This window comes from Jaculus jaculus, chromosome 1 (genome assembly GCF_020740685.1).
Source record: "Jaculus jaculus isolate mJacJac1 chromosome 1, mJacJac1.mat.Y.cur, whole genome shotgun sequence".
Taxonomy (NCBI): domain Eukaryota; kingdom Metazoa; phylum Chordata; class Mammalia; order Rodentia; family Dipodidae; genus Jaculus; species Jaculus jaculus.
Genome location: NC_059102.1, coordinates 222921040 through 222948902, shown reverse-complemented (window position 1 = coordinate 222948902; position 27863 = coordinate 222921040). Strand labels below are relative to the sequence as shown.

The following is a 27863-nucleotide window of genomic DNA, read 5'->3' as shown; positions in this document are numbered from 1 at the left end:
TCATTTAGTCCAGATGCCTCTCTGTTTATTTTTTCCTGGGATGACCTGTCAATTCATGAGAGTGGGGTGTTAAAGTCACCCACCACCACTGTGTTTGGTGTTATCTGTGACCTTAGTTTTAATAGTGTTTGTTTCATGAATTTGGGAGCCCCCATGTTAGGTGCATATATGTTAAGGATTGTAATTTCCTCCTGTTGGAGTGTGTCCTTAATCAATATAAAGTGACCTTCCTTATCTTTCTTGACTAACTTTGGACTGAAGTCTACCTTGTCAGATATTAGGATAGCAACCCCTGCTTGTTTTCTAGTCCCATTTGCTTGAAACACCGTTTTCCAACCTTTCACCCTAAGATTATATCTATCCTTTGTAGAAAGGTGAGTTTCTTGGAGACAACAAATTGTAGGATCCTTCTTTTTTTTTTTCTTTTTCGAGGTAAGGTCTCAGTCTAGCCCAGGCTGACCTGGAATTCACTATGGTGTCTCAGGGTAGCCTCGAACTCACAGCAATCCTCCTACTTCTGCCTCCCAAGTGCTGGGATTAAAGGTGTGCACCACCATGCCCGGCGGATCCTGCTTTTTAACCCAGTCTGCAAATCTATGTCTTTTGGTTGGGGTGTTGAGGCCATTGATATTAAGAGATATTATTGAAAGGTGTGTATTTATGTTTGCCATTTTTTTGTGTGTGTGGTTCCAGTTCTACCTTTGCTCTCTTGTGTTAACTAGTATTTGAGTATTGCTTGTTTTTTTCAGGTTCCTTATATGTGTGCTTTTCCTTCTCTTCGGCATGGAGGATTCTGTCAAGTATTTTCTGTAGAGGTGGTTTTGTCTTCAAATACTCCTTTAGCCTGCTTTTGTCATGGAATGTCCTTTTTTCTCTGTCTATTTGAATGGATAGCTTTGCAGGATAAAGTAACCTTGGTTGACAGTTGTTATCTTTAAGAATTTGGAATACATCACTCCAAGCCCTCTGGCTTTTAACATTTGCTTTGATTAATCTGATGTAATCCTGATGGGCTTACCTTTCTGGTAACTTGATTTTTCTCTCTGACTGCTTTCAATATTTTTTCTTTGGATTGTATGTTTGGTAGTGTGATTAGACTATGGCGAAGAGAGGTTCTTTCCAGGTTTTGTCTGGCTGGTGTTCTAAAGGATTCCTGTATCTGCATTGGCACCTCTTTCCCAATTTGTGGGAAGTTTTCTTCTATGATCTTGTTGAGCAGTCCTACTATGCCTTTGGAGGGAAATTCTCCTTCTACTATGCCATGAATTCTTATATTTGATCTTTTCATAGTGTCCCAAATATCTTGAAATTCCCACTCATACTTTTCTATTAGTTTATCTTTCTCTTTGTTGGACTGCATTAGGTCTGCCACCTGGTCTCTTAGCTTAGATATTCTGTCCTCTCCTTCATCCATTCTACTGGTTTTCTACAGAGTTTTTTTTTTATTTCATTAACCGTGTTCTTCATTGCTAGTAATTCTGACTGGTTTTTCTTTATTATTTCTATTTCCTTATTTATGTCTTGTATTGCCTTCTTTATTTCATTAAATTGGTGTCCTGCATCTTCTTTGATTCCTTTGATTTCCTCTTTGATTCCTTTGATTTGTTCTTTGACTTCTTTGAACATATTTGCAATCATTCTTTTGCAATCTTTCTCAGGCATTTCCTCTAACTCGTTCTCACTGGAGGTCATTTCTGATGCATTGATACTTTTTGGTGGATTTATATTGTCTTGACTTTTGGTGTTTCTTGTGCTATAATGTATATATTTTTGCATCTTGGATTAAGTTAATGCTTTGATTTTCTAGTTAGCTGGGTATTCTTAGCTGTATCAATTGATCTGATGTTATATATCTTCAGTGTAGGAGATTATGATGTTAGATGTGGCTCTTAACACTCTCAGAGTATCTAGAAAAGTGTTCCTAGGGGTTGAGTTTGCCTGCTATGGGAATATTCAAGTAGGCTGAGTGGAACAAAATAGAGGTAGATTCTAAAATTTAACTAAACACTGTACACATTCAATCAAAAACAGCACCGAATATTTATGCAAGAGTCGTTATTATAACAACCAGATCCTCTAGCAACAAAGCGGTTAAGATTTCTGGACTGTTGAGCATTCCGAGTCATCTTGTGATCAAGTGAGACCCTTCCTTGGTGCAATCCCAGTTACCTTTTTGGATGAGTTTGGTCGCAGTCAAGTAGTCTGGCTTTGTCGCTGGACCACTGTTCTGTTTTCTGGAGCTGGGTGCTGGCTTTTCCTGCAGGGCAAACTGAGCCTGGCAACTGTGGCCCTGAAGATAGACACTGCCACTGCTGGAACTGTTGATGCTGCTGCTGAAGCTGCTGCTGCTGGGTCCACCACTGCTGCTGCTGAAGCTGCCACTGCTGGGCCCGCTGCTGTTGCTGCCGCTGCCGGGTCCACCACTGCTGGAGCCACTGTTGCCAGTGCTGGGTTCAGAAGCTCCCTCATCAAGCCTTTTCCATGCTGCCAAGCCCAGTGTCCTGACCTGGTCCCTATACAGATCAGACATAGCCGCCTGTTGAGTGCTTAGCATATCGATCAGAGGTACCAGAGAGCATCCCAAAAGTTATCGGCACAGGGGGATGTTGACTTTGGTTTTGTTCTTCCTGTGTATGGCACTCATCTTTAAAAAAGGCACACTTCTTAATGTATAGGGGACCCGACAAGATAGCCCTGACTAGACTTTTCCAATCTTGGGTTGTACAAGGTTGATGGGCAAGGGTCTCAACCCAAGGAGAGTTGGGTCCATCCTCCGAGGCTGCCTTTTTAAGTTCCTGAAGGTCCTGAGCTTCCCACGGATACCAGGCAGGATGATTGCCCCCAGGATTTAGATTGATGGGAAATAAAAGAATGTAGCTTTATTTTCTGGCGGCTTGGCAGCTGAATAGGAAGGAGAGGCCGAGAAGGTCCAGAAAGGGTTGGTTGATGGAGGAGGTGGAGGAGTTGCCCCAGAAGGCCAGGGAGCACTCTCAAAGGCATCAAGTGAGGAGTATAAAGATGTACCCTTTTCTGGGGTTTTTAAAGCTGTATGTCCAGGAGGAGTAGCCAGATCAGGCTGTATACTATCTTTTTCCTCTGTCTTTTGTTTATGTTTGGTTGGCCTTGGAGGGAAGCAGTCCTTGAGGGCTGAGATCATAGGGAGGACCCCTATGACCCTTCTCCACATGTGACCAACAAACAAGGGCCTCTACCCTATCCCAAGTGTCCCAATCAAAGAGATTTCTTTCGGGCAGCCTTCTGGCGCCAGTTTAAGAAGGCAATCCCAGGTCTATTGAGCCTGGTTATCAGTCAAATTAAGCCCTCTACTCTTTAGGAGTGTCCTGAGAGATTCTAAGGCAGGATTGGATTTAGAGGTAAACTGTCCCATATTATAAAGTTGAGAGAGAAATGTCCATAAAACTAGGGCAATAGCAACCCACAGACACACGAGTACAACACAACCACAAGGATCCAAAAGATAGGTAAACATGTTGTACAAAAGCCACAGATGCAGCTTGCTGGTGAACCGACAGTGAAAGGAAAGAGAAAGAGAATGAAGAGATATTGTTATAGAAGCAACGTTTAGCACATTAAATATGAAGACTGCCTCATAACTTATGAGGGCACACTCACCTGCACACCGATTGACCTCCTCAACAAATGCCTCTCATGGGACACTAGTCTGCCGGGTTCCTGTAGCCCCACGTTGGGTGCCAGATGCCGGGCTCCCCTGGCAGGCAGTGCTGAGGAAGGGCCAGGCCCACTGGTTCCTCCCAAGGGGTTGAGGACCAGGAGGAGTGTCGATGGCTCAGAACCTCTCCTAGTCACCAGAGAAAAACCACACTGAGTTGGGAGTCTTGTCGAAGTAGGAACTCGCTCTATTGTTACAGGCAGTTGCCTATATAATGTTGATAACAAAGGCAGGGATCTCAGGAAAGGATGAGGTGTAGGGGCCAATAGCATATCGCAACTTTTGAAATAATTTGTTCTCAGTGTGTGTGGGAACTCTAACTTTTTTGCAGAAGTTGCAGGCCAGAGGCAATTAGGTGCCTTACTGAATCCTAGCTGGTCAGAGACAGGTTGCCAAACTTTAGCTAGGCTCAGGAAGTTCCACTAGGCCTCGGGTCCGGGCCTCTCAAGGCCCAACAAGCTAGAGCAAAACCCTCCCTTGAAAAAACCAAATAAAATAAAATAAAAAGAAGAATGATAGTTGGGTACCCTGGGCATCAGCATTCATTTCTGTGTTTCCTGATGCAGATGCAGTGTGACCAACTGCTTCACACTGCTACTGTCATGACCTCCTCACCATGACAGATTGCACTTTGAAAGTGTGAGCCTATATACATGCATCTATATATCCTTCTTTAGGTTGCCTCTTGTCAGGTATTTGGTCACTGCAGTGACAAAAGTAACTTATCTAGAGCCCATCTCAAATAAATATAAAAGTAATGTAAGCTGGGCATGGTGGTACACACCTTTAATCCCAACACTCAGGAGGCAGAGGTAGGAGGATCACTGTGAGTTCGGGCCACCCTGAGACTACCTAGTGAATTCCAGGCCAGCCTGAGCTACAGTGACAACCTACCTTGAAAAACCAAAAAACTAAAATAATAATAATAATAAATAAGTAATGATACACCATGCAGGCAAAGCTATGAGGACAGGAGGCGATGGACTGCTGGAGTAAGAGAGCTTAGTGACTCGTTTATTTAGAAACAAGATATTTTTCTAGCCCAGACTGGCCTGAAATTCACAATGTATCCAATAGTATAGTCTCTAAGTCATAGCAATCCTCCTGCTTCAGTCTCCTGAATGTAGGGCCATTTTATTATAGCAACATGATTTTACATTCTATGTTGAAGTATTTGTATTATATAACCATAATCTTATGTTTTATGTTAAAATGGTGATTTTAAAAATATTTTATTTATTTATTTATTTGAGAGAGAAATAGAGAGAAAGAAAGAGACAATGGGAATGCAGATGAATTCCAGATGCATGTACAACCTTGTGGGGTTCTGGGGAATCAAACCTGGGTTATTTGGTTTTGTAGGCAAGAGCCATAACCACTAAGCAATCTCTCCAGCCCTAAGATGATTTGTTTTATTTTATTTTATTTTTGGTTTTTCAAGGTAGGGTCTCACTCTAGCTCAGGCTGACCTGGAATTCACTACATAGTCTCAGGGTGGCCTCGAACTCATTGTGATCCTCTTACATCTGCCTTCCAAATGCTGGGATTAAAGGTGTGCAGCACCATGCCTGGCTAAAATGGTGATTTTATATAAGTTTTTTTGTTTGTCCATTATATGTTATGTAGTCCAAACTGGTCTTAGACCCACTATGTACTTGAAGATGACCTTGAATTCCTAATCCTCCTGCCCCTATCCCTGGGCATGCAGCACAACCTCTGGCTTTTTTTTTTCTTAACAAAAAATTTAAAAAATATTTATTTATTTGAGAGAGAGGAAGGGAGTGGGGAGTTGGGGGGGGGACACAGAGAATGGGTGCGCCAGGGCCTCCAGCCACTGCAAACACCCTCTAGGTGCATGTACCACCTTGTGCATCTGGCTTATGTGGGTACTGGGGAGTTGAACCTGGGTCCTTAGGCTTTAAAGACAAGCACTTTAACCATTAAGCCATCTCTCCAGCCCCTATCTATTTATTTATTACAGACAGGGAGGGAGAGAGAGAGAACAGGCATACCAGGGCCTCTAGTCATTGCAAACGAACTCCAGATGCATGTGCCATCATGTTCACCTGGCTTCTGGGGAATTGAACCTGGGTCCTTAGGCTTTGTAGGCAATTGCCTTAACTACTGATCCCTTAAACAATTTTTTTTTGTTGTCTGGTTTTTCAAGGTAGGCCCTCACTCTAGCCCAGCTGCCTTAAATATTTTCTTTTTCTTTTTCTATTTTTTCAAGCTAGGATCTTGCTCTAGCCCAGGCTGACCTGGAAGTCACTATGTGGTCTCAGGGTGACCTCAAACTCACGGAAATCCTCCTACCTTTCCCTCCCAAGTGCTGGGATTAAAGGTGTGTGCCACCATGCTTGCCCCCCCACACCCATTTTTTTCCTGAGGTAGTCTCACTCTAGCCCAGGCTGATCTGGAATTCACTATGTAGTCTCAGGGTGGTCTCAAACTCATGGTGATCCTCCTACCTCTGCTTTCCAAGTGCTGGTATTAAAGGCTTATGCCACCACACCTGGCTGAAGACATGTTTTGAAAGCCTCATTAGAAAAATATTTTATTTATAAAGAGAGAGGGAAAAAGAGAGAGAGGGAGAATGCCAGGACCTCTAACCACTGCAAATGAACTCCTGATACATGCATCACCATATGTATCTGGCTTACGTGGGTACTAGAGAATCAAGCCTGTGTGCTTAGGCTTATCAGGCAAGCACCTTAACCGCTAAGCTCCAGCCCAGAAAGCCTCATTTTTGTCACATGGGAAAAAAAGAAATAGATGCAGAGAGGGATGGGAAGAGTGCCTGTTTAGCATTCAAGAGGCCTGGGTTTCATCACCAGGAGAGAGGGAAGAAAAAAGGAGGAAGAAGTAACTAAAGAAGGTGACTTTTTCCTTATCATCATTCCTTTCATACAATATAACTATTTCCATGGTTTTTCATGTACCAGGCATTTTCATCATGCAGAGATGAATTAGTCTGTAGAGGTGCCAGGTGTGGTGGCTCATGGCTTTAATCCCAGTACTTGCGAGGTTTAAGTAGGAGATATGCCTTGAGTTTGAAGCCAGCTTGGATTACAAAGTGAGTTCCAAGTCAGGTTGGACTAGAATAAGACCTTGTCTCTAAAAACCAAAGTAATATTTTTTAAAAGGGTGGCTGGGGAGGGAGAGATTGCTTAGTACTTGCCTGCAAAGCCAAAGGACCCAAGTTCAATTCCCCAGAACCCTTGTAAACCATATACACAAGGTGGTGCATGTGTCTGGAGTTCGTTTACAGTGGCTAAAGGCCCTGGTGTGCCCATTTTATCCTTTCCCACTCTTTCCTTGCAAATAAATAAATAAAAATATTTTTTTAAAAAAGGACTGGTGTTGGGTGTGATGGCACATGCCTTTAATCCCAGCACTCAAGAGGCAGAGGTAGGAGGATTGCTGTGAATTCGAGGCTACCCTGATACTATAAAGTGAATTCCACATCAGTCTGTGCTAGAGCAAGACCCTACCTCAAAAAACCAAAAATCAAATAATTAATAAATAAATAAAATAAAAAAGGACTGGAAAGCCGGGCATGGTGGCAATATCTTTAATCCCAGCATTTGGGAGGCAGAGGTAGGAGGATCACTGTGAGTTCGAGGCCACCCTGAGACTACAGGTCAGCCTGAGCTAGAGTAAGACCCTACCTTGAAACATCAAAAATAAATAAATAAATAACTGGAGAGATTGCTCAATGGTTAAGGTGCTTGCCTGCAAAGTCTAAGGACCTGGATTCAGTTCTCCAGAACCTACATAAAGCCGGATGCACAAGGTAGTGCATGCATCTGGAGTTTGTTTGCAGTGGCTAGAGGTCCTGGTGTGCTCATTCTCTCTCTTCCCTTTTTTCTCTCTCTCTCGCTAATAAAGAAATAAATAAAATATTTTTAAAATTAAAAAAATAAAATAAAATAGAAAAAATCTGCAGAGAATGCTGGTCACTCCTGCACTGGGAATTTGGCTATCTATCAGGGAGGGAGGACTCATGACACCAAGGAATAAGTACTCATGTATGTTTGTTTGGACATAAAACATGTCTGTGCCAGGCATGGTGGTGCACACCTTTAATCCCAGCACCTGGGAGGCAGAGGTAGGAGAATCACCATGAGTTCAAGGCTACTCTGAGATACATAGTGAATTCCAAGTCAGCCTGGGCTAAAGGGAAACCCTACCAGGAAAAAAAGAAAGAAAGAAAGAGAAAAACCTTCACATGGGGCTGTAGAGATGCTTAAGTGGTTAAAGGGCTTTCCTGAAACACCTAACAACCTGGGTTTGATTCCCCAGTACCCACATAAAGCCACATGCACAAAGTGGCACATGCATCCCAAGTTCTTGAGACCCAGGCATGCCCATTCTCTCTGTATGTCTCTCTTCTCTCTATCTCTCTCTAATTGCAAATAAATAAATAAATTATATATATAAACTTTACAGGCCTGAGATGTGAACTGTGTGGTGGAGAACAGGAGAGAGATATTTTTCTGATAATTGGGCTCCAGGAAATGGCTTGATTTAGGCATCCATGTCTGGGCCTTCAAATCTGTGCTTTGCCTTTTCTTTTCTTTTATTTCTTTTAAAAAATATGTGTTTACTGGGCTGGAGAGATTTCTCAATGGTTAAGGCACTTGCTTGTGAAGCCTAAGGATCCAGGTTTACTCTCCAGTATTCACATAAGCCAGATGTAGAAGGTCGCTCATGTGTCTGGAGTTCATTTGCAGTGGATAGAGGCCCTGGAATGCCCATACTTTCTCTCTGTACCTCTTTCTCTGTTTCAAATAAACAGATAAAAATATTTTAAAAAGGCTTCAGAGATGGCTCAGTTGTTAAGGCACTTGCCTGCAAAGCCTAATGAGCTGATTTCGATTCCCCAGTACTATGTAAAACCAAATGCACAAAGTGGCACATGCATCTGGAATTTGTTTGCAGTGGCTAGATGCCCTGGCATGCCCATTCTCTGTATGTCTGCCTCTCTTTGTCTATCTTTCTCTGCTTGCAAATAAAGCTTTTTTTTTTTTTTTTTTTTTTTTTAGGTAGGGTTTCACTCTAGCCCAGGCTGACCTGGAATTCACTATGTAGTTTCAGGGTAGCCTTGAACTCATGGCGATCCTCCTACCTCTGCCTTCTGAGTGCTGGGATTAAAGGTGTGTACCACCACACCCAGCTAAATAAAGCTTTTTAAAAATATATCTAAAAATGTTTATGCTTGTTTTAAAATATTTTTATTTATTTATGTGAGAAAAAGGGAGACAGAGAGGGATGGGACGATGGCTTAGTAGTTAACACTCTTGTCTACAAATGACCAAGGTTTCATTCCACAAGACCCACATAAGCCAGACACACAAAGGGGCGCATGCATATGGAGAGCATTTGCAGTGGCAGGAGACCCTGGTGTGCCCATTCTCTCTTTCTACCTCTGTGTGTTTCTCTCTCAAATAAATAAAATATTTTTAAAATAAGTAAATAATGAAAATATTTAAAAGAGAGAGAGAAAGAGAGACACATAGAGGTAAGGAGTATGGGCAGACCAGGGCCTCCTGCTGTTGCAAAGGAACTCCACACACATACACTACTTTATGCAACTGGCTTTAAGTAGGTACTGGGAATTAAATCTGGATTATCAGTCTTTGCAAACAAGCAAATTTAACCACTGAGCAATCTGCAGCCCTTATTATTTGTGTGTGTGTGCCAGGGTTACTCCAGACACTTGAGCCACTTTTTGAAGCTAGCTTTTTTTTCTTCCAATTTTTTATTAACAACATCCATGATTATAAAAAATACCCCATGGTAATACCCTCTCCCCCCCCCACTTTCCCCTTTGAAGCTCCATTCTCCATCATACCCCCTCCCCATCTCAATCAGTCTCTCTTTTACTTTTGATGTCATGATCTTTTCCTTCTCTTATGATGGTCTTGTGCAGGTAGTGTCAGACACTGTGAGGCCATGGGTGTCCAGGCCATTTTGTGTCTAGACGGGAGCATGTTGTATGGAGTCCTGCCCTTCCTTTGGCTCTTACATTCTTTCTACCATCTCTTCTGCATTAGACCCTGAGCCTTGGAAAGTGTGATAGAGATATTGCAATACTGCGCACTGAAGTCATTTCTTTCCATCACCATGACACCTTCTGAGTTGTCCCAAGGTCACTGCCATATGAAAAGAGAAGATTCTCTACCAAAATGCAGCTAGCTTTGTGTGGGTGCTGGGGAACTGAATCCATATGCATAGGCTTTGCATGTAAGTGCCTTTAACCACTAAGCTATCTCCCAGGCCCTTTCTTTTTTCTTTTAAATATTTTATTTATTTGAGAGAGACAGTGATAGAGAGAGAGAGAGACAGATAGACAGACAGACAGGCAGGCAGGTAGAGAGAATGAGCATAGCCTCTGCAAACGAACTCCAGATTCATGTGCCACCTTGTGCATCTGGCTTTAGGTGGGTACTGGGGAACTGAACCCTGGGTCCTTCGGCTTTGCTGGCAAACACCTTGCCAGCAAAGCCATCTCTCCAGCCCTCTTTTGTCTTTTGTTTTCTCTCTTTTCTTCCTTTTTATTTTACTTAAAAAAAAAATTTATCTATGAGACAGAGAGAGAGGAAGAGAGAGAATGGTCGCACCAAGGCCTCCAGCCATTGCAAACAAACTCCACATGCATGCACCACTATGTGCATCTGGCTTACATGGACGCTGAAGGAATCAAACCCAGTTCATTAGGCTTGGTAAGCAAGCACCTAACTGCTAAACCATCTCTCCAGCCCCTTCTTTTTCTTTTTATCTCTCCGTCCCTCCACTCCTGTGTGTTGGGTTGGGTCTATGGCTTCCTGCATGTTCTGCCCTGAGTTACATCCCCTCAGCAACAACTGCATTTACCAATCCAACATGATAAAACCTGCAGAACCCGAAACTTCTTGTGTCCCATTGGTCCAGGGTTTGAGCTTCTCCAATAGTTGTCCACACCTGGCCCAATCAGAATTACCCAGGGAAATGGGCCACAGCAATCCTTGGCTGGGCCAGAAGTGGGGACAGACAGCCCTGTTGACTCTTACCCAATGAAAAGAGGGAAATTTACATAGTTTCCTGGACACCTTCTCCCAAAATGGAAAAGATGACTGCAGGGAATAACTTATGAGGCAGAACGGATAGCTTCCTTTCTTCAACTCTCCCTTCCTTTCTTCCTCCCTTTCTCCTTTCTTGCTTCTCACCTGTTGACCAGAAGCAGCTTATGGGAGGAAAAGGTTTATATCAGGTTTATATAATTCAGGGGGAAAACCACCAATGGTGGAAGAAACTGACCCACTTCCATAGATGCATAGCAAAGAGACAGTACCTAACAGCAAACATAAACAGCGAGAGCTTGAACTGTTCTGAACACACTTTAGGGCTGGACTAAAAAATGTGCCCCCAGTGACACCACCTCCAGCATGGCTTGCCTGCTAGAGACATCAGTTACAAGCTTAATAAAAAATATTTCAAGAGCTGGGCATGGTGGAGAGAGAGGAAAGAGAGGTAGGAGGTTCGCCATGAGTTCAAGGCCACCCTGAGACTACATAGTGAATTCCATATCAGCCTGAGCTACAGTGAAACCCTACCTTGAAAAACAAATGCTTCAAGGAGCTGGAAAGATTGCTTAGTGTTGAAGGCACTTACCTGCAGAGCTGAAGGACTTGGGCTCAATTCCTTAGTACCTACATAAATCTAGATGTGCAAAATGGTGCATGCACCTGGAGTCCATGTACAGTAACTGGAGGCCCTGACACACCCATTCTCTCTGTTTCTTTTTCTCTTTATACTTGCAAATAAAGAAATAAAAATATTTTTTAAAAACCTCAAGCTATGGGGGACATACATTCACAACCAAACTACCATATCCCTTTTATTCAGCTGGAAGCAGAAGCTGAGGCCAAGCTGGAGAGCATGCCATCTACCCAAGCAGCTTCTGATGAACAGTATGTTTCTCGATGCATTTTAGGGTGGGCAGCTAGCTGACCACTCCCATTCTACAACCAGATCAGGATTGTCACTTTTGCTCTTTTGGCTTTGTGTGCATGCGGGGGAGGGGCCAGCAGGAGGAGGGGAACCACTTCCATCACAACCTGAGAAACTTGTCCAGGTTATACACTGATGAAGGAATAACAGACACCTTAACTCATTTTCTCATTCACAAAAGGAAGGTTTATTGAACCCTTGCAGTAAGATTTGCAGCCGTGGGGGCTCAAGACAACCCTGGTAGAGAAGGAAACAGCCTGGACACATTTTGTCACTTGGTCACACAGATCAAGCCCAAGTTGCCCTGGTTCCTAAACTCAGAGATGGGTTTTGCAAAGATGAATGACAGGAGCCTACCAGGCAGGACCTCAGGGCTGAGGGCTGAGGGCTTTGTCTGTGGACTGTCTCTCAACCCTTGAAAGTCTGGCTAGGTCCTGACCTACACATTGCCCTCAGAACCTTTTGGATTGTGCTGTTTCGGGAATACCTAACCTTTGAAGGAAGGAAAGGGGAAGAGGAGAGCTCAGGGTTTGAGTAACTCAAAGGGCAGGGATTGCTATAGCTGTTTCCTTGTCTGCAAGATGGTAATAAAAGCAGTGGAAGAGTGGTTTGCAAGGGTGTCTCATGCACAGCTGCTGTGTGGCACATAGTTTGCGTGCAAATGTGCCCACAGCAGCTCTGGAAACCCAGTCCAGTCTGGAGCTAGGCTCATCTGGCTAAGAGGTAGCCCCTTGGCAGTCCCATTGGGAAGCACCCAGGGGCATCTAGCCCATGGGAATAAGTTCCTGAGAGTAGGGAGGTGGGTTGTCATGGAGAATACATTGTCAATCTCTATGGCAACAGCTTGGGTTGAGACCTTGTTATGGAGGGAAAACCTAGGGGGACAGGTGTTCTGTTACCTTAAGCGAGTTTGAGTCTCCATGGCAACAGTGATGGGGCTCAAATCAGCTGGGGGTGGAGCTTGGGCAGTTGCAAGGAGATGGCAAAATGCGCCTTGGGAAAGGGGCAGCTTATTACCATGATGACAGTGGAAGAATCAAATGATTGGGCGGCCCTGAGTCCACTCAGGGTTAAGAGCTGTCTCGCTATCTCCATCGTGGTGGGTTAGGGTGGGGACAGCCAGCAGTGGGGTTTTAGGTGTCTGGGTTAAAGGCTGATGAGATGGAAAGCATGGGTATCCATGGTTATAATTTGTGGCACCATCACCAATGGTGGGACTGATGAGGGAAGGAGTGTGCGATTTTTAAGGAACAGATAGAAGCTGGATTCCAGGCCCTGGTGACACTGAGAAGCCGAGCAGGTGGTCTCTATAACAAAGTGACAATGTTCTCATGAGTCCCTGGGGTCCAAAGGAACCGATCTCTTTGGTGACAGCACAACCAGAGGCCCGGAGAAGGGACAGTGGGGCAGGTTTGCTCTCTGTCCAGAGAAACACCCTGAGGGAGGGTCATTGCTGCCACTCCTGCAAGTCTGCTAGGACATGTTCTGTAATGAAACTGGAAGGGTAGGGCTTTCCTGAAAGATACCTGGGGACATGTCCTGTTAACCTAGAAACTTTAAAGGACTTGGGAAGAATGGTAATACCCCGTCTCAGGTCACTAAGGGGAAACAAAAAAAGCTGAGTTCACTTCTCCCTGTGTGCACAGGGCCGTTGTCACCGGGCAACCCTGAGGTGATATGGGGAAAGGAATTCAGTGTGAAGGTTACTAGAAAGGACTGGTTTTCCAGGGAAATGTGGAGGGTATGTGGTCAGTTTCCAAGATAATCCCGGGGGTCCAGCCTCCAGGTGACTGCATGGAGTGACCCATATTTCCAGGAGGCCACAGGGTAGACTGTCTTCAGGAAATGATTGGACCTGCTGTGTGGCCTGCTGGGATCCTCCAGGGGGTGTGGCTCTTCTGGACAAAGTCAGGGAGACACTGTCCAAAGAGGTGGCTTGGCCAGTCTCAGAGGACTCCAGGGGCGTTGTCAGTTCTAAGAGATCATACATAAGGAATGTGGCCAAATTCCAGGGACCTCACGGTGAGTGGTCAGTCTCCATCCTAGGACCTAAAGAGGTCAGGTTGGACAGCAACGCACCGCAGGGGCGTGTCCCGCTTCTGGAGAGCCTGGGGAAGGGCCATGGTCCGTCTTCAGGCGGCCACAGGACACCCCTAGCCGTGGATCCTCCTGGGTGCTAAACATGCAGCGGGGTCCAGGCAGCAGGGTCGCGTGCGCCTCCAGCCCAGCCTCCGCCGCCGGCCCAGCCCCAGCCCCAGCCCCCAGGAGCAGGGTCGGGTGCGCCGGGCGCGCGGTAGCAGTAGACTCCGAAGAGGCGCCTGGAGGCGTCGGGGAAGCCGAGGCTGCGCACACCGGGCCGAGAACCTCCGCAGCGCGCGCGCGGGTTCACGATGGGGTAGCGCGCGCTGCCGTCGGCCAGCCAGCCCGCCGTGCAGCGGTCCAGCAGCTGCAGCTTCCACGCTGCGAACAGCTGCCCCACCTTCGCCACAGCTGCGCCGCGCGCCGCGCATGCGCGCGCCGCTCCCGCGAAGGACACTGGCCGCAGAGGCTTCAGGAAGAACACGCGCCCTGCGGGGTGCATGGGGGACCGGGCTGTTAGCTCCGTTCCCGGAATTGAGACTCGAGGCTCGGGAGCGCGCACTCCGGCAGCCCAGTCCATCAGCTTCCTACGGGACAGTGTTGGGGTCTGGCCCCTGGTGCCCACTCCAGCGCGCCGCTTTCCAGGACCCAGCGGCCTCCGGCTAGGAGAGGGCGGGCCTAAGCTCTCTTGGGGCGGAGTCTCCTGCCACGTGGGACCAACGCGCTTGCGGGCCGGCAGAGGCAAAAATGAAGCCCTGCGAACACGCTTGGGGGGTCACCTTCCTTCCAAGGGGCAAGACCTAAGCTTCCAGGTGGACAGCACTCCAGGAAGCCCGGCTTGTGTGCTTAGGGGTGGGGTGGGGTAATGAACATTCTTCAGGGGCGGGGCCTATGTGTTTGAGGACGGAATATTAGCAACAGGTTAGGTCTCCAGTGCGAGCTCTAAGCATTTAGGGGTGGGGTCTCCATTCAAGGGGCGGGACCTACGCGTCTGGGACAGTCCCCCTCCAGCAAAGGGAATACGCACCCGGGAGGTTGGATGTGAAGCAGAAGGCGTCGTAGCGTTCCTCAGCATTATGGCGATATCCATAGTTGCGCACTCCCCCGTTGGTGCCGCCGCCGGCCCCGGTGTTCCCGGCCCCGCCCAGGCCGCCACAGGGCTCCCGAGCCTGGCTCACCGGGTACTGTACCGAGCCGTCGCGCAGCCAGCCCGCGTTACACCAGTCCAGGCCATCGCGCCAGGCCGCATGCAGCTGCTCCGCCGAAGCCAGAATACCGTCCTGCTCTGCGCATGCACGCTGTGCCTCCAAGAAGGTCAGCTTGTAACGGCCTCCACGGGGGTGATATGGGAAGACCACACCTGGCCGGAAGTGAATGGGAGTAAGTCAGGGTTTCCCAGTCTCCATCCACCTGACCTCCCATCATATACCACTCGTTGGCCCTTGGACCTGGCCACGCCTCTCCTCGGCTCCCACACTAGTGAGTGAGCCGCTTCTTTTGCCTTAAGCTTGGGATCTGTCCCTCCATTAACATGTTCAATCAGATCACCCTCTTTCCACCGCTGAAGACTTTTGCTCATGTTCTTTCTACCCTTTTCCACCTGTCAAGCTTCTAGTCATCATCCTTCAAAACCCACCTTCTAACCCTCTATTCAGTCCTCCATACCCCGAGTCCTTCTCGCAGGAACCACAGAACTGGGAATGCCTGTGTCTGGAGCAGGACTCCCCTAGATTGGGAGCTCCAGGAAAGCTAGCCCCTCTGCCAGTGTTGTTCAAGACGGCACCTAGTGTTTTCCTTTTATTTCAGTTCTTGACTCTGAGCTTATCTGTTACTGAACTCACAGCGTTTTCATGTTAAGTCAGGGCTGGGCTGAGGTGGATGCTCTCAGCGGACCCAGAAAGGAGGCAGACAAGGGCCAAAGCGAAGTCCCAGAACCTGACAGGAGTGTGGATCCTGGTTCGCTAACTTCCCCTAGTCAGTGCTCATCTGAGAGTTAAGAGATGTCTCCCTTGGGGATTTGGGGAAATTAAATGTGAGGATCCAGAGAGCTCTTCAGCTAAGTGGCTGGCTCTCACATAACGTCTAATAAAGAAGAGTTGTTGGTGTTACTGTTTGAATTCTTGGAAAGTTCAGCCAGCAAGCTCTAAGATCTCTGCAATCTTCTCAAGGTGGTCCGAGGAAGGCAAACCAAGGATCTGGGACCGCTTTAGACAGGAGCCCCGCCTATCAGTGGTATGGCCAGCCAATCAGAACCTAACCACAGTGATTGGCTCATAGATATAGGCACATGGCTCAAGCAAGCGCAATAAGACACATCTCCCGGACAGTAGTTGCTGCTTCGAGGAATCAGTGGTTTAAGCCTGGTAAGCCTGTAGTCACGATTGGGGTTCCTTCGAGGTCCGTAAGGGGAAGCGCACCCATGGAGCTGGGTATGGTGATGCACGCCTATCATCCCAGCACTTGGGAAGTCGAGACAAGAGGATCAGGAGTTCAAGGACAGTCTAGGTTACAAAAGACTCTATCGCAAAACAACAAACGAACCATTACGCTACCCCACAACATCTACACATTTCTCCAAGCCAACACGATTTGGTTTGTCCCTGGCTGTCCCCTCTTCCCTCCTCTGCCCACATGTCGCTCACCTTCCAGGTCCAGCTTAACCATGCCAGCGTCATCTTCCAGCTCATTGGTGACTTCACATTCATAGCGGCCGTAGTCCTGCAGGGTGACATTTCGGAGGACCAAGGAGGCATCTCCAGGTCCGTCGTTCTGCAGCTCAGCCCGCCCGCGGTAGCTACCGAAGGCTCTATGCTGGGAACCCAGGGCCACGAAGACATCGGCGAAGGCCAACGGGTCCACAACCTTTGTCCACTTAAGACGGACGCCGTCGTGATCGTGAGCGGCCGCCTCGTAGTGGTAGCGGCAGGGCAAGACGATGGTGCCTCCGCGGTGGCTGACCACCTGTCCCGGCGCCGTCTGCACCACCACGGAGCCCGACTCGCCCTCTGCGGATGAGCGAGTCGGCGTTGGAGGGGTGTGGAAAGGACCCTGGGGAGGGGGGTGTGGGACGAGGATTTGGCGGGATCTGGAGGGTCAAGGGAGTCAAACGGGATTGGGGGAAAGGACCGTGGCCATCCGCATCGCCCCGCCCTGTCATACGCGCCCGCCACTCCTGGGGGACCAGACCTGTCCGTGCCGCACTCACCGAGCACGTGTACGACCTTCTTGCGGCCGCGCTGTGCCCCCGCCGGCGCGCCGAGCAGCAGGAGCCCCCACGCGGCGGCCCAGAGTGCGCGGGGACCGAGAGCCACCCGCACGCACGCCTGCGGGCAAGAGATCTCGGTTCACCCCGCCGCCCCGCCCCGGTCGCCACGGGTCCCCAGGCCTACGGGCCCGGGACGCCCTGCCACCCCAACCACGCTCCGCGGCCCGCGCGGGAGGGGGAGGAGCGGCTGGCGGCGTCAAGATTACCCGCGCCAGGAGACTGCAGCAAACCCGCAGCTCGAGCGCCAGCTGAGGCTGGGGACAGGGAACCAGGCTGGGAGAGATGGAAGAGAGAGACGCAGAGATGCAGACACAGACACAGTTACAGCCAAACAGAGATGGAGATGCTGAGACAGGACGAGAGACAGGGATGGAGAGACGGAGGTACACAGACAGACGAAAGTGATGGGGAGAAGGACGAAACAGGAGAGGACCCCACCACACCAAAATAATAATAAAAAAAAAGAGGTGGGGGAGCTGAGCCGAGAAAAGTGCCTGAAAGTGAGGCAGAGGTGGATAAAGAGGACAGAAGGGCAGAAACAAACTTCCAGGCGCGTGGAACCCAGACCCGGCTCCCGCCTGCACTCACCATCCTGCCCGCTGCCCCGGCGGAGCAGCCCCTGCATGTCCCGACTGCGCATGCGCTCACTGGGTGGCCGATTTGTCCCCTGGCGACGCAATCCTGGAGTCTGCCTGCAAGGGGAGGAGGGCGGGAGCCGGGAGTTAAAGGGAACGCGCGGTCTGCTCAGAGGCAAGGTGGCACTGACAGGGCTGAGGAAGGAGCCTTGGCCAGCGGAGGAACCTCCTGAGCCTTAGTTTAACAATCTTTGAAATGGAATGTCACTCATTTCCAGTGAGGGGGGTCTACCCCTCGGGTGGCAGAGGTAGGAGGATCAGGAGTTCAAGGTCATTCTCAACTACTTAGCAAGTTCATATGTATAGCGAGTTCGAGGCCTGGGCTATATGAAACTTTGTCTGAAAAAAAAAAAAAAAAAGGATGGGGCCAGGCGTGGTGGCCCATGCCTTTAATCCCAGCACTTGGGTGGCAGAGGTAGGAGGATCACTGTGAGTTCAAGGCCACCCTGAGACTACACAGTACATAGTGAATTCTAGGTAAGCCTGAGCTAGAGTAAGATCCCACCTCAAAAAAACAAAACAAAACAAAACAAAACAAAAAAAGGATGGGGAAAGCCACATGTGGATGGTAACAGAGGCTGAGGCAGAAGATAGTAAGTTTGAGGCTAGCCTGGTATACATAGCTAGACCCTATGGCAATTAAAAATAATAAGATCAGGGAAATGCAAATTAAAACTACTTTGAGAGTCCATCTCATTCCTGTCAGAATGTCTATTATCAAGAAAACAAATGACAATAAACATTGGTGAGGATGTGGTAAAAGGGGAACCCTTCCACACTGTTGGTGGGAATATAGTCTGGTACAGCCATTGTGGAAATCAGTGTGGAGGTTCCTGAGACAGCTAAAAATAGATTTATTATATGACCCAGCTATAGCACTCCTAGGCATATATCCTCAGGACTCATCTCACTACCTTAGAGATACTTGCTCAACCATGTTTATTGCTGCTCTACTCACAATAGCTAGGAAATGGAACCACCCTAGCTGTTCCTCAACAGATGAATGAATAAAAAACATGTGGTACATTTACACAATGGAGTACTATTCAATGGTAAAGAAAAATGAAATTATATGCTGGGCGTGGTGGTGCACACCTTTTATCCCAGCATTTGGGAGGCAGAGGTAGGTGGATCACATGAGTTCGATGCCACCCTGAGACTACATAGTGAATTCTGGGTCAGCCAGGGCTAGAGTGAGACCCTACCATGAAACACTAAAGATAAATAAATAAAAGAAATCATGAAATTCGTAGGGAAATGGATGGATCTGGAAAGGATTATACTAAGTGAGGTAACCCAGGCCAAGAAAGCCAAACTTGCATGGTCTCTCTTAAATGTGGATCCTAGCTACAAATGTTTAGACTTGTGTGTGAGCTGGAACGAAAAACTGGTAGCAGAGGTCAGTAAGCTAGTAAAAGGTTCTAAGGGATGGAGGAGAGGAAAGGGCTTAAGGGGATGACATTGTATATATGTAAGTAGAAGAACAGATTACAGGGAGTGGAATGGCCTAAGGGAGACCAGGGGAAGAGATTAAGTTAAAGAAGGCTGGGGGGACGGTCAATCAAAACTGAAGATATTCTGAATAAGACATATGAAAGCCTACTTTTTTGGATAACGGTGTTAACTCAGAATTTATGAGAATGAAGACCACCGGCCACAGATTATAGCAAAATTGAAGAAAGCTCCTTTTTTAAAAAATAAAATGTATTTGTGAAAGAGAGAGAATAGGTGTACCAGGGTCTCTAGCTGCTACAAACGAACTCTAGATGTATGAGCCCCCCTGTGCATCTGTCTTACGTGGGTGCTGGGGAAGCAAATTTAGGTCCTTTGGCTTTGTAGGCAAGTGCCTTAACAGCTAAGCCATCTCTCCAGCCCTGAAACAAGCTTTTAATTGTGTACAATAGAGCTGACCCAGTGGCTGCCTCCAAAGAGAGCAGTCCCAACTCAGTTTCTCAGGCTCCTTTTTTTTTTTTTTTTAAAAAAATTTAAGTTATTTTTATTTATTATTTTAAGACCAACAGACAGAGAGAGAAAGAGGGAGACAGAGAAAGAGAGAATGGGTGTGCCAGGGCCTCCAGCCACTGCAAACGAACTCCAGATGTGTGCGCCACCTTGTGCATCTGGCTATTGTGGGTCATGGGGAGTTGAGCCTCGAACTGGGGTCTTCAGGCGTCACAGGCAAGTGCTTAGCCATTAAGGCATCTCATCAGCCCTTGTTTTTATTTTTTATTTCTATTTATTTATTTGAGAGTGACAGAGAGAGAAAGAGGCGGGGGGGGGGGGGGGGAGAATGAATGAGAATGGGCACTCCAGCATCCAGAGCCTCCAGCCACTGCAAACGAACTCCAGATGCATATGCCCCCTTGTGCATCTGGCTAACGTGAGTTCTGGGGAATTGAGCCTCGAACCAGGGTCCTTAGGCCTTACAGGCAAGCGCTTAACCACTAAGCCATCTCTCCAGCCCTCAGGCTCCTTTACAGGGTAGAACCACAAAAAGCACAGGGTGGGGGGTTTTCAGAGGCAAGCAAGCATGGTGACAGAAGCAGACCAGCCATTGCAGTTAAACTACTTCCTGGAAAATTATGAATATACAATCATGGGAACAGTAAACAGGGAACAGTTTGTGGCCCCAATTCAGACATAGAAACTTAGGGAAACAGAAACTTAACCTATTCATTTTATCAAAATGGCTCTTGCTATTAAAATGGAATCAGGTTGGCTCTTCATTCCCCTTTGTTATACTGTATCCCTGTCAAATCTTTTCTTTTCTTTTTATTAACAACTTCCATGATTATTAAACATATTCCTTGGTAATACCCTCCATCCCCCCACTTTCCCCTTTGAAAGTCCACTCTCCATCATATCCCCTCCCCATCTCAATCAGTCTCTCTTTTATTTTGATGTCATCATCTTTTCTCCACTTACTATGGTCTTGTGTAGGTGGTGTGAGGTCATAGATATACAGGCCATTTTGTGTCTGGAGGGAGTACATTGTAAGAAGCCCTAACCTTCCTTTGGCTCTTACAATCTTTCCACCACCTCTTTCACAATAGAGCCTGAGGCTTGGAAGGTGTGATAGAGATATTGCAGTACTGAGCATTCTGGACACTTCTTTCCAGCACCATGATGTCTACTGAGTCATCCAAAGGTCACTGCCATCTGAAAAGAGAAGATTATCTACCAAAAGTGAGAGTAGTATTAATATAAGGGTATGAACATTAAGAGAAGTGCTTACTGGGCAGTTTGATAAGCATAGTATATACATTTAGCCACAGAGAAGCAGACATTACACTGTGAAGGCTCATGATTACCCCTGTTTTTAGTTTTCAGTATCAGGGATATATTCCCTACCATGGAGCAGACCTCCAGTCCAATTCAAGGGCAGTTGGTTTCCACAATGACAGATGAGCCACTATTGCACCCGTTGGCTCATTTGGCCTGGCTGGCCAAATATAAGGAATGCAGTGTCCACTGTTGAGCATCTTCACTGGTGTTTACTCTTTCTTATATTGAACTGTATGCAGAATGGCTTTTTCCAGCTTTCTGTCAGCTGGTCTACATAGAGGAGGTTATCAGCTCAGTTCCAGCAGGATTTCTCAGTGGCGTTGCAGCCCAAGTATGTGGAGTCTTCAGCAATAGGGTCTTACCATCCATTCCTGGTTGGAAACCAAGGGCCTCGGCAATGGCCTATAATATTTTGGTGGCATCAGGGACCTACCTCCCTGGCCAACAATTCACTAGATGTTATCCCATCTCTGGCACTGAAAAATTTCTAACAACAATCTACGGCTCCTGAGTGTTCTATTGTCCAAAAATGTAGATTTCCATATGATTTATTTATATCCTCTTAGATTTTTATTACCCTCCTTTCACCTTTCCTTTACCCAATCTCTTCCCCTGACCTCACTTGGGCCTTTTTACCCCCATTAATCTATTATTCTACTTACATATATACAATACCATCCCATTAAGTACCCACCTCTCTTCCTTTCTCTTCCCTTTATATCTCTTTCTAACTTACTGGCCTTTGCTATTCAGTTTTCTTCCTACTCACACAAAAGTCCAATCATCTGTAGCTAGGATCCACATATGAGAGAGAACATGTGGCCCTTGGCTTTCTGGGCCTGGGTTACCTCACTTAGTATAATCCTTTTCCAGATCCATCCATTTTTCTGCAAATTTCATAACTTCAGTTTTCTTTACCTCTGAGTAGAACTCCATTGTATAAATGTGTCACATCTTCATTATCCACTCATCAGTTGAGGGACATCTAGGCTGGTTCCATTTCCCAGCTATTATAAATTGAGCAGCAATAAACATGGTTGAGCACGTACTTCTAAGGAAATGAGATGATTCCTTTGGATATATGCCTAGGAGTGCTATAGCTGGGTCATATGGTAGATCAATCTTTAGCTGTTTTAGGAACCTCCACACTGATTTCCACAATGGCTGGACCAGATTGCATTCCCACCAGCAGTGTAGAAGGGTTCCTCTTTTTCCACATCCCCGCCAACATTTATGATCATTTGTTTTCATGATGGTGGCCAATCTGACAGGAGTGAGATGGAATCTCAATGTAGTTTTAATCTGCATTTCCCTGATGACTAGTGACGTAGAACATTTTTTTAGATGCTTATATGCCATTTGTATTTATTCCTTCTAGAATGCTCTATTTAGCTCCATAGCCCATTTTTTGATTGGCTTGATTCCTTCTTATTTAACTTTTTGAGTTCTTTGTATATCCTAGATATTAATCCTCTATCAGATATATAGCTGGCGAAGATTTTTTCCCATTCTGTAGGTTGCCTCTTTGCTTTTTTCACTGTGTCCTTTGCAGTGCAAAATCTTTGTAATTTCATGAGGTCCCAGTGATTAATCTGTGGTTTTATTGCCTGAGCAATTGGGGTTGTATTCAGAAAGTCTTTGCCAAGACCAATATGTTGAAGGGTTTCCCCTACTTTTTCCTCTAGCAGTTTCAGAGTTTCAGGTCTGATGTTAAGGTCTTTAATCCATTTGGACTTAATTCTTGTACATGGAGAGAGAGAAGAATCTATTTTCATCCTTCTGCAGATACATATCCAGTTTTCCCAACACCATTTGCTGAAGAGGCTGTCTTTTCTCCAATGAGTATTTTTGGCATTTTTATCGAATATCAGGTGACTATAGCTACTTGGGCTTACATCTAGGTCTTCTATTCTGTTCCACTGATCTACATGTCTGTTTTTGTTTCAGTACCACGCTGTTTTTGTTACTATGGCTCTGGAGTATAGGTTAAAATCAGGTATGGTGATACCACCAGCCTTATTTTTGTTGCTCAGTATTATTATAGATATTCGAGGTTTTTCTGTGATTCCAAATGAATTTTTGGATTGTTTTTTTCTATTTCCATGAAGAATGCTTTTGGAATTTTGATGGGGATTGCATTAAATGTGTAGATTGCTTTAGGTAAGATTGCCATTTTCACAATATTGATTCTTCCAATCCAGGAACAGGGGACGTTTCTCCCATAGCCTTTTTTTTTTTTTTTTTTTTTTTTTGCTTTTTTGAGGTAGGGTCTCACTCTGGTCCAGGCTGACCTGGAATTAACTCTGTAGTCTCAGGGTGGCCTTGAACTCACGGCGATCCTCCTACCTCTGCCTCCCAAGTGCTGGGATTAAAGGCGTGCGCCACCACGCCCGGCTCCATAGCCCATTTTTTAATTGGCTTGTTTGATTTCTTATTGAATTTTTTGAGTTCTTTGTATATCCTAGATATTAATCCTCTATCAGATGTGTAGCTGGCAGAGATTTTTTTCTCCCATTCTGTAGGTTGCCTCTTTGCTTTATTCACAGTGTCCTTTGCAGTACAAAATCTTTGTAACTTCATGAGGTCCCAGTGGTTAATCTGTGTTTTTATTGCCCGAGCACTTGGGGTTATATTCAGAAAGTCTTTGCCAAGACGAATGTGTTGAAGGGTTTCCCATACTTTTTCCTCTAGCAGTTTCAGAGTTCCATGTCTGATGTTAAGGTCGATAGCCATTTAGATTTAATTCTTGTGCATGGAGAGAAAGAAGCATCTATTTTCATTCTTCTCCAGATACATCTCCAGTTTTCCCGCACCACTTGCTAAAGAGACTGTCTTTTCTCCAGTGAGTATCTTTTGGCATTTTTATCGAATATCAGGTGGCTATAGCTACCTGGACTTACCTCTGGGTCCTCTATTCTGTTCTATTGATTGACATGTCTGCTTTTGTGCCAGTATCATGATGTTTTTATTACTATGGCTATGTAGTATAGGTAAAAAATCAGGCATGGTGATACGACCAGCCATATTTTTGTTGCTCAGTTTTGTTTTAGATATTCGAGACTTTTTATGATTCCAAATGAAATTTTGGATTGTTTTTTCTATTTCTGTGAAGATGCCATTGAAATTTTAATGGGGATTGCATTAAATGTGTAGATTGCTTTTGGTAAGATTGCCATTTTCATAATATTGGTTCTTCTGATCCAGGAACAAGGGATGTTTTTCCATTTCCTACTGTATTCTGCAATTTCTCGCTTGAGAGTTTTAAAGTTTTCATTGTAGAGGTAGGTCAGATTTATTCCAAGGTCCGTTCGTTCTCTCTCTCTCTCTTTCTTTCTTTCTTTTGATGCAATTATGAATGGGAGTGATTCTCTGATTTGATCCTCTGTGTGTTTGATGTTAGCATAGAGGAAGGTTACTGATTTCTGTGTATTTATTTTGTATCCTGCTACATGGCTATAGGTATTTGTCAGCTCTAACAGGGTGCTGGTAGAGTCTTTAGGGTCCTTTATGTATAAAATCATTTCATCTGCAAATAATGATAACTTGATCTCTTCCTTTCCAATTTGTATCCCTTTTATGTGTGTCTCTTGCCTTATTGCTATGGGTAAGACTTCCAGCACTATATTAAATAAAAGTGGGGACAGTGGACACCCTTGTCTTGTTCCTGATTTTAGTGGAAAAGCTTCCAGTTTTCACCCATTTCATAATATGTTGGCTGTAGGCTTGTCATAAATAGCCTTTATTAAGTTGAGATATGTTCCTTCTATTCCCAGTCTCTGAAGGACATTTCTCATGAAGGGATGTTAGATTTTGTCAAATGCTTTTTCTACATCTAATGAGATGATCATGTGATTTTTGTCCTTCAGCCCATTTATATAATGTATTACATTTATCGATTTACATGTGTTGAACTATCCCTGCATCATTGGGATAAAGCCTACTTGGTTGGGGGTGAATGATCTTTCTAATATATTCTTGTATTCTGTTTGCCAATATTTTGTTGAGAATTTTTGCATCTATGTTCATGAGGGAGATTCATCTGTACTTTTCTTTTTTTGTTCTATCTTTGCCTGGTTTTGGTATCAGGGTGATGCTGGCTTTGTAAAAGAAGTTTGGTAGAATTCTTTCTTTTTCGATTTCATGGAAAAGCTTAAGAAGCAAAGGTGTTAGTTCTTACCTGAATGTCTGCTAAATTCATCAGTGAATCCATCTGTGCCTTGACTTTTTTTAGTTAGGAGATTTTTGATAACTGATTGGATCGCCATACTTGCTATAGGTCTATTTAAGTGATTAATCTCATCTTGATTTAATTTAGGTAGGTTATATAAATCAAGGAAATCATCCATTTCTTTCAGATTTTCATACTTAGTGGAGTATATGTTTCTGCACTATGTCCCCATGATCTTTTGAATTTCTCTAATATCTGTTGTGATGTTGCCTTTTTCATCTCTGATTTTATTAATTTGTGTCTCTTCTCTCTTTCTTTTGGTCAGATTTGCTAAGGGTTTATCAATCTTGTTTATCCTTTCAAAGAACCAACTCTTTGTTTCATTGATTCTTTAGATTTTTTGTTTGTTTGTTTCTGTTTCAGTAATTTCTGCCCTAATCTTTATTATGTCTTCCCATCAACTGATTTTTTTTCTAAGGCTTTAAGGTGAGGCATTAGGTTGTTTACTTGAGACCTTTCTAATTTCTTAATATAGGCACTTAAAGCTGTAAATTTCCCTCTTAGGACTGCCTTCATTGTGTCCCAAAGGTTTTGTTATGTTGTGTTCTCATTGTCATTTGACTCTATGAATTTTTTGATTTCCTTCTTGATTTCTTCATCAACCCATTCAGCACTTAGTAGTGTATTGTTTAGTTTCCATGATTTTGTGTATGCACTATAGTTTTTCTTGCTATTGATTTGTAGTTTGATTCCATTGTGGTCAGATAGAATGCAAGGAATTATTTCAATTTTCCTGTATTTGTAAAGATTTGCTTCGTGTCCTAATATATGGTCTATTTTAGAGAATGTTCCATGTGCTGCTGAAAAGAATCTATATTCTGCAGCATCTGGATGAAATGTCCTGTAGATATCTTTTAGGTCCATTTATCTATGACCTCATTTAATCCAGTTACTTCTCTGTTTATTTTTTCCCGGGATGACCTGTCAATTGATGAGAGTGGGGTGTTGAAGTCCCCCACTACCACTGTGTTTGGTGTTATCTGTGACCTTAATTCTAATAGTGCTTGATGAAGTTGGGAACCCCCATGTTAGGTGCATATATGTTTAGGATTGTAATTTCCTCCTGTTGGAGTGTGCCTTTAATCAATATAAAGTGACCTTCCTTATCTTTCCTAACTAATGTTGGACTGAATTCTACTTTGTCAGATATTAGAATAGCAACTGCTGCTTGTTTTCTAGGCCCATTTTCCAAACTTTCACCCTAAAATAGTGTCCAACCTTTGTAGAAAGGTCAGTTTCTTGGAGGCAACAAATTGAAGGATCCTGCTATTTAACCCAGTCTGCAAACCTGTCTTTTGGTTGGGGCATTGAGGCCATTGATATTAAGAGATATTATTGAAGGGTATGTATTTATTTTGGCCATTTTTTGGTAGTTCTTCCTGTTTTACTTTTGCTTTCTTATATTAACTAGTATTTCAGTATGGCTTGCTTTTTCTGGGTTCCTTACATGTGTGCTTTTCTTTCTCTTCAGCATGGAGGATTCTTTCAAGTATTTTTTCTAGAGCTGGTTTTGTCTTCAAATATTCCTTTAGCCTGCTTTTGTTGTGGAATGTCCTTATTTCTCCATCTATTTGAATGGACAGCTTTGCAGGACAAAGTAACCTTTGTTGACAGTTGTTATCTTTCAGAACTTGGAATACATCACTCCAAGCCCTTCTGGCTTTTAAAGTTTGTGTTAAGTAATCTGCTCTAATCCTGATGGTCTTGCCTTTGTAGGTAACTTGATTTTTCTGTCTAACTGCTTTCAATATATTTTCTTTGGTTTGTATGTTTGGTAGTTTAATTATAATATGGCAAGGAGAGGTTCATTGCAGGTTTTGTCTGTTTGGATTTCTAAAGAATTCCTGAATCTGCACTGGCACCACTTTCCCAATTTGGGGGGACTTTTCTTCTATGATTTTGTTGAAAACACCTACTATTCCTTTGTAGTGAAATTCTTCTCCTCCTTCTATGCTATGAATTCTTATGTTTGATCTTTTCATAGTGTCCCGAATATCTTGAAATTTCCATTCATACTTTCCTATTAGTTTGTCTTTCTCTTTGTTGGACTGTATTAGATCTGCCACCTGGTCTTCTAGTTTAGATATTCTGTCCTTTCCTTCATCCATTCTGCTGGTGAGACATTTTACAGAGTTTTTTATTTCATTAACTGTGTTCTTCATTGCTAGTAATTCTGACTGGTTTTTCTTTATTATTTCTCTTTCCTTATTTTTGTCTACTACTGACCTCTTTCTTTTTTTGGGGGGGGGGACATGTAAAGGCTTTATTACATGTTTCACATTCATAATATTTCTTTATGTATTCCACATAATCACAAATTTTGCGTTTAGCAGATGTAATGTGCTTGTTAAAAGATGAATGAAGCCGGGCGTGGTGGTGCACGCCTTTAATCCCAGCACTCGGGAGGCAGAGGTAGGAGGATCGCCATGAGTTCAAGGCCACCCTGAGACTACAGAGTTAATTCCAGGTCAGCCTGGACCAGAGTGAGACCCTACCTCAAAAAACAAAAAACAAAAAACAAAAACAAACAAAAAAAAAAGATGAATGACCAATGTCCTCTTCTTCACAGATATGGTGTTCATAAAGCTTTATTGTTTGACTTTTCTTGTTCACCATTTCTTCATCACCTACATTTTTGCTGAAGCTTCCTCTATATTGACTACCATCTTTATGGTCAAGGAGTTTTTC

General features: G+C 44.8%; 1 protein-coding gene across 1 annotated transcript; it reads right to left on the bottom strand.

Moving 5' to 3' along the window:
- Positions 1-11846: 11846 nt before the first annotated feature.
- Positions 11847-27841, bottom strand: Hapln4 (hyaluronan and proteoglycan link protein 4). The gene is made up of 6 exons (XM_045142492.1): positions 27807-27841; positions 17572-17719; positions 16968-17085; positions 16405-16767; positions 14790-15122; positions 11847-14251 (listed from the first exon to the last, which is right to left on the bottom strand). The coding sequence occupies exons 1-6, from the start codon at positions 27839-27841 to the stop codon at positions 13860-13862; spliced, it is 1389 nt and encodes a 462-aa protein (XP_044998427.1). The 3' UTR covers positions 11847-13859.
- Positions 27842-27863: the final 22 nt, after the last annotated feature.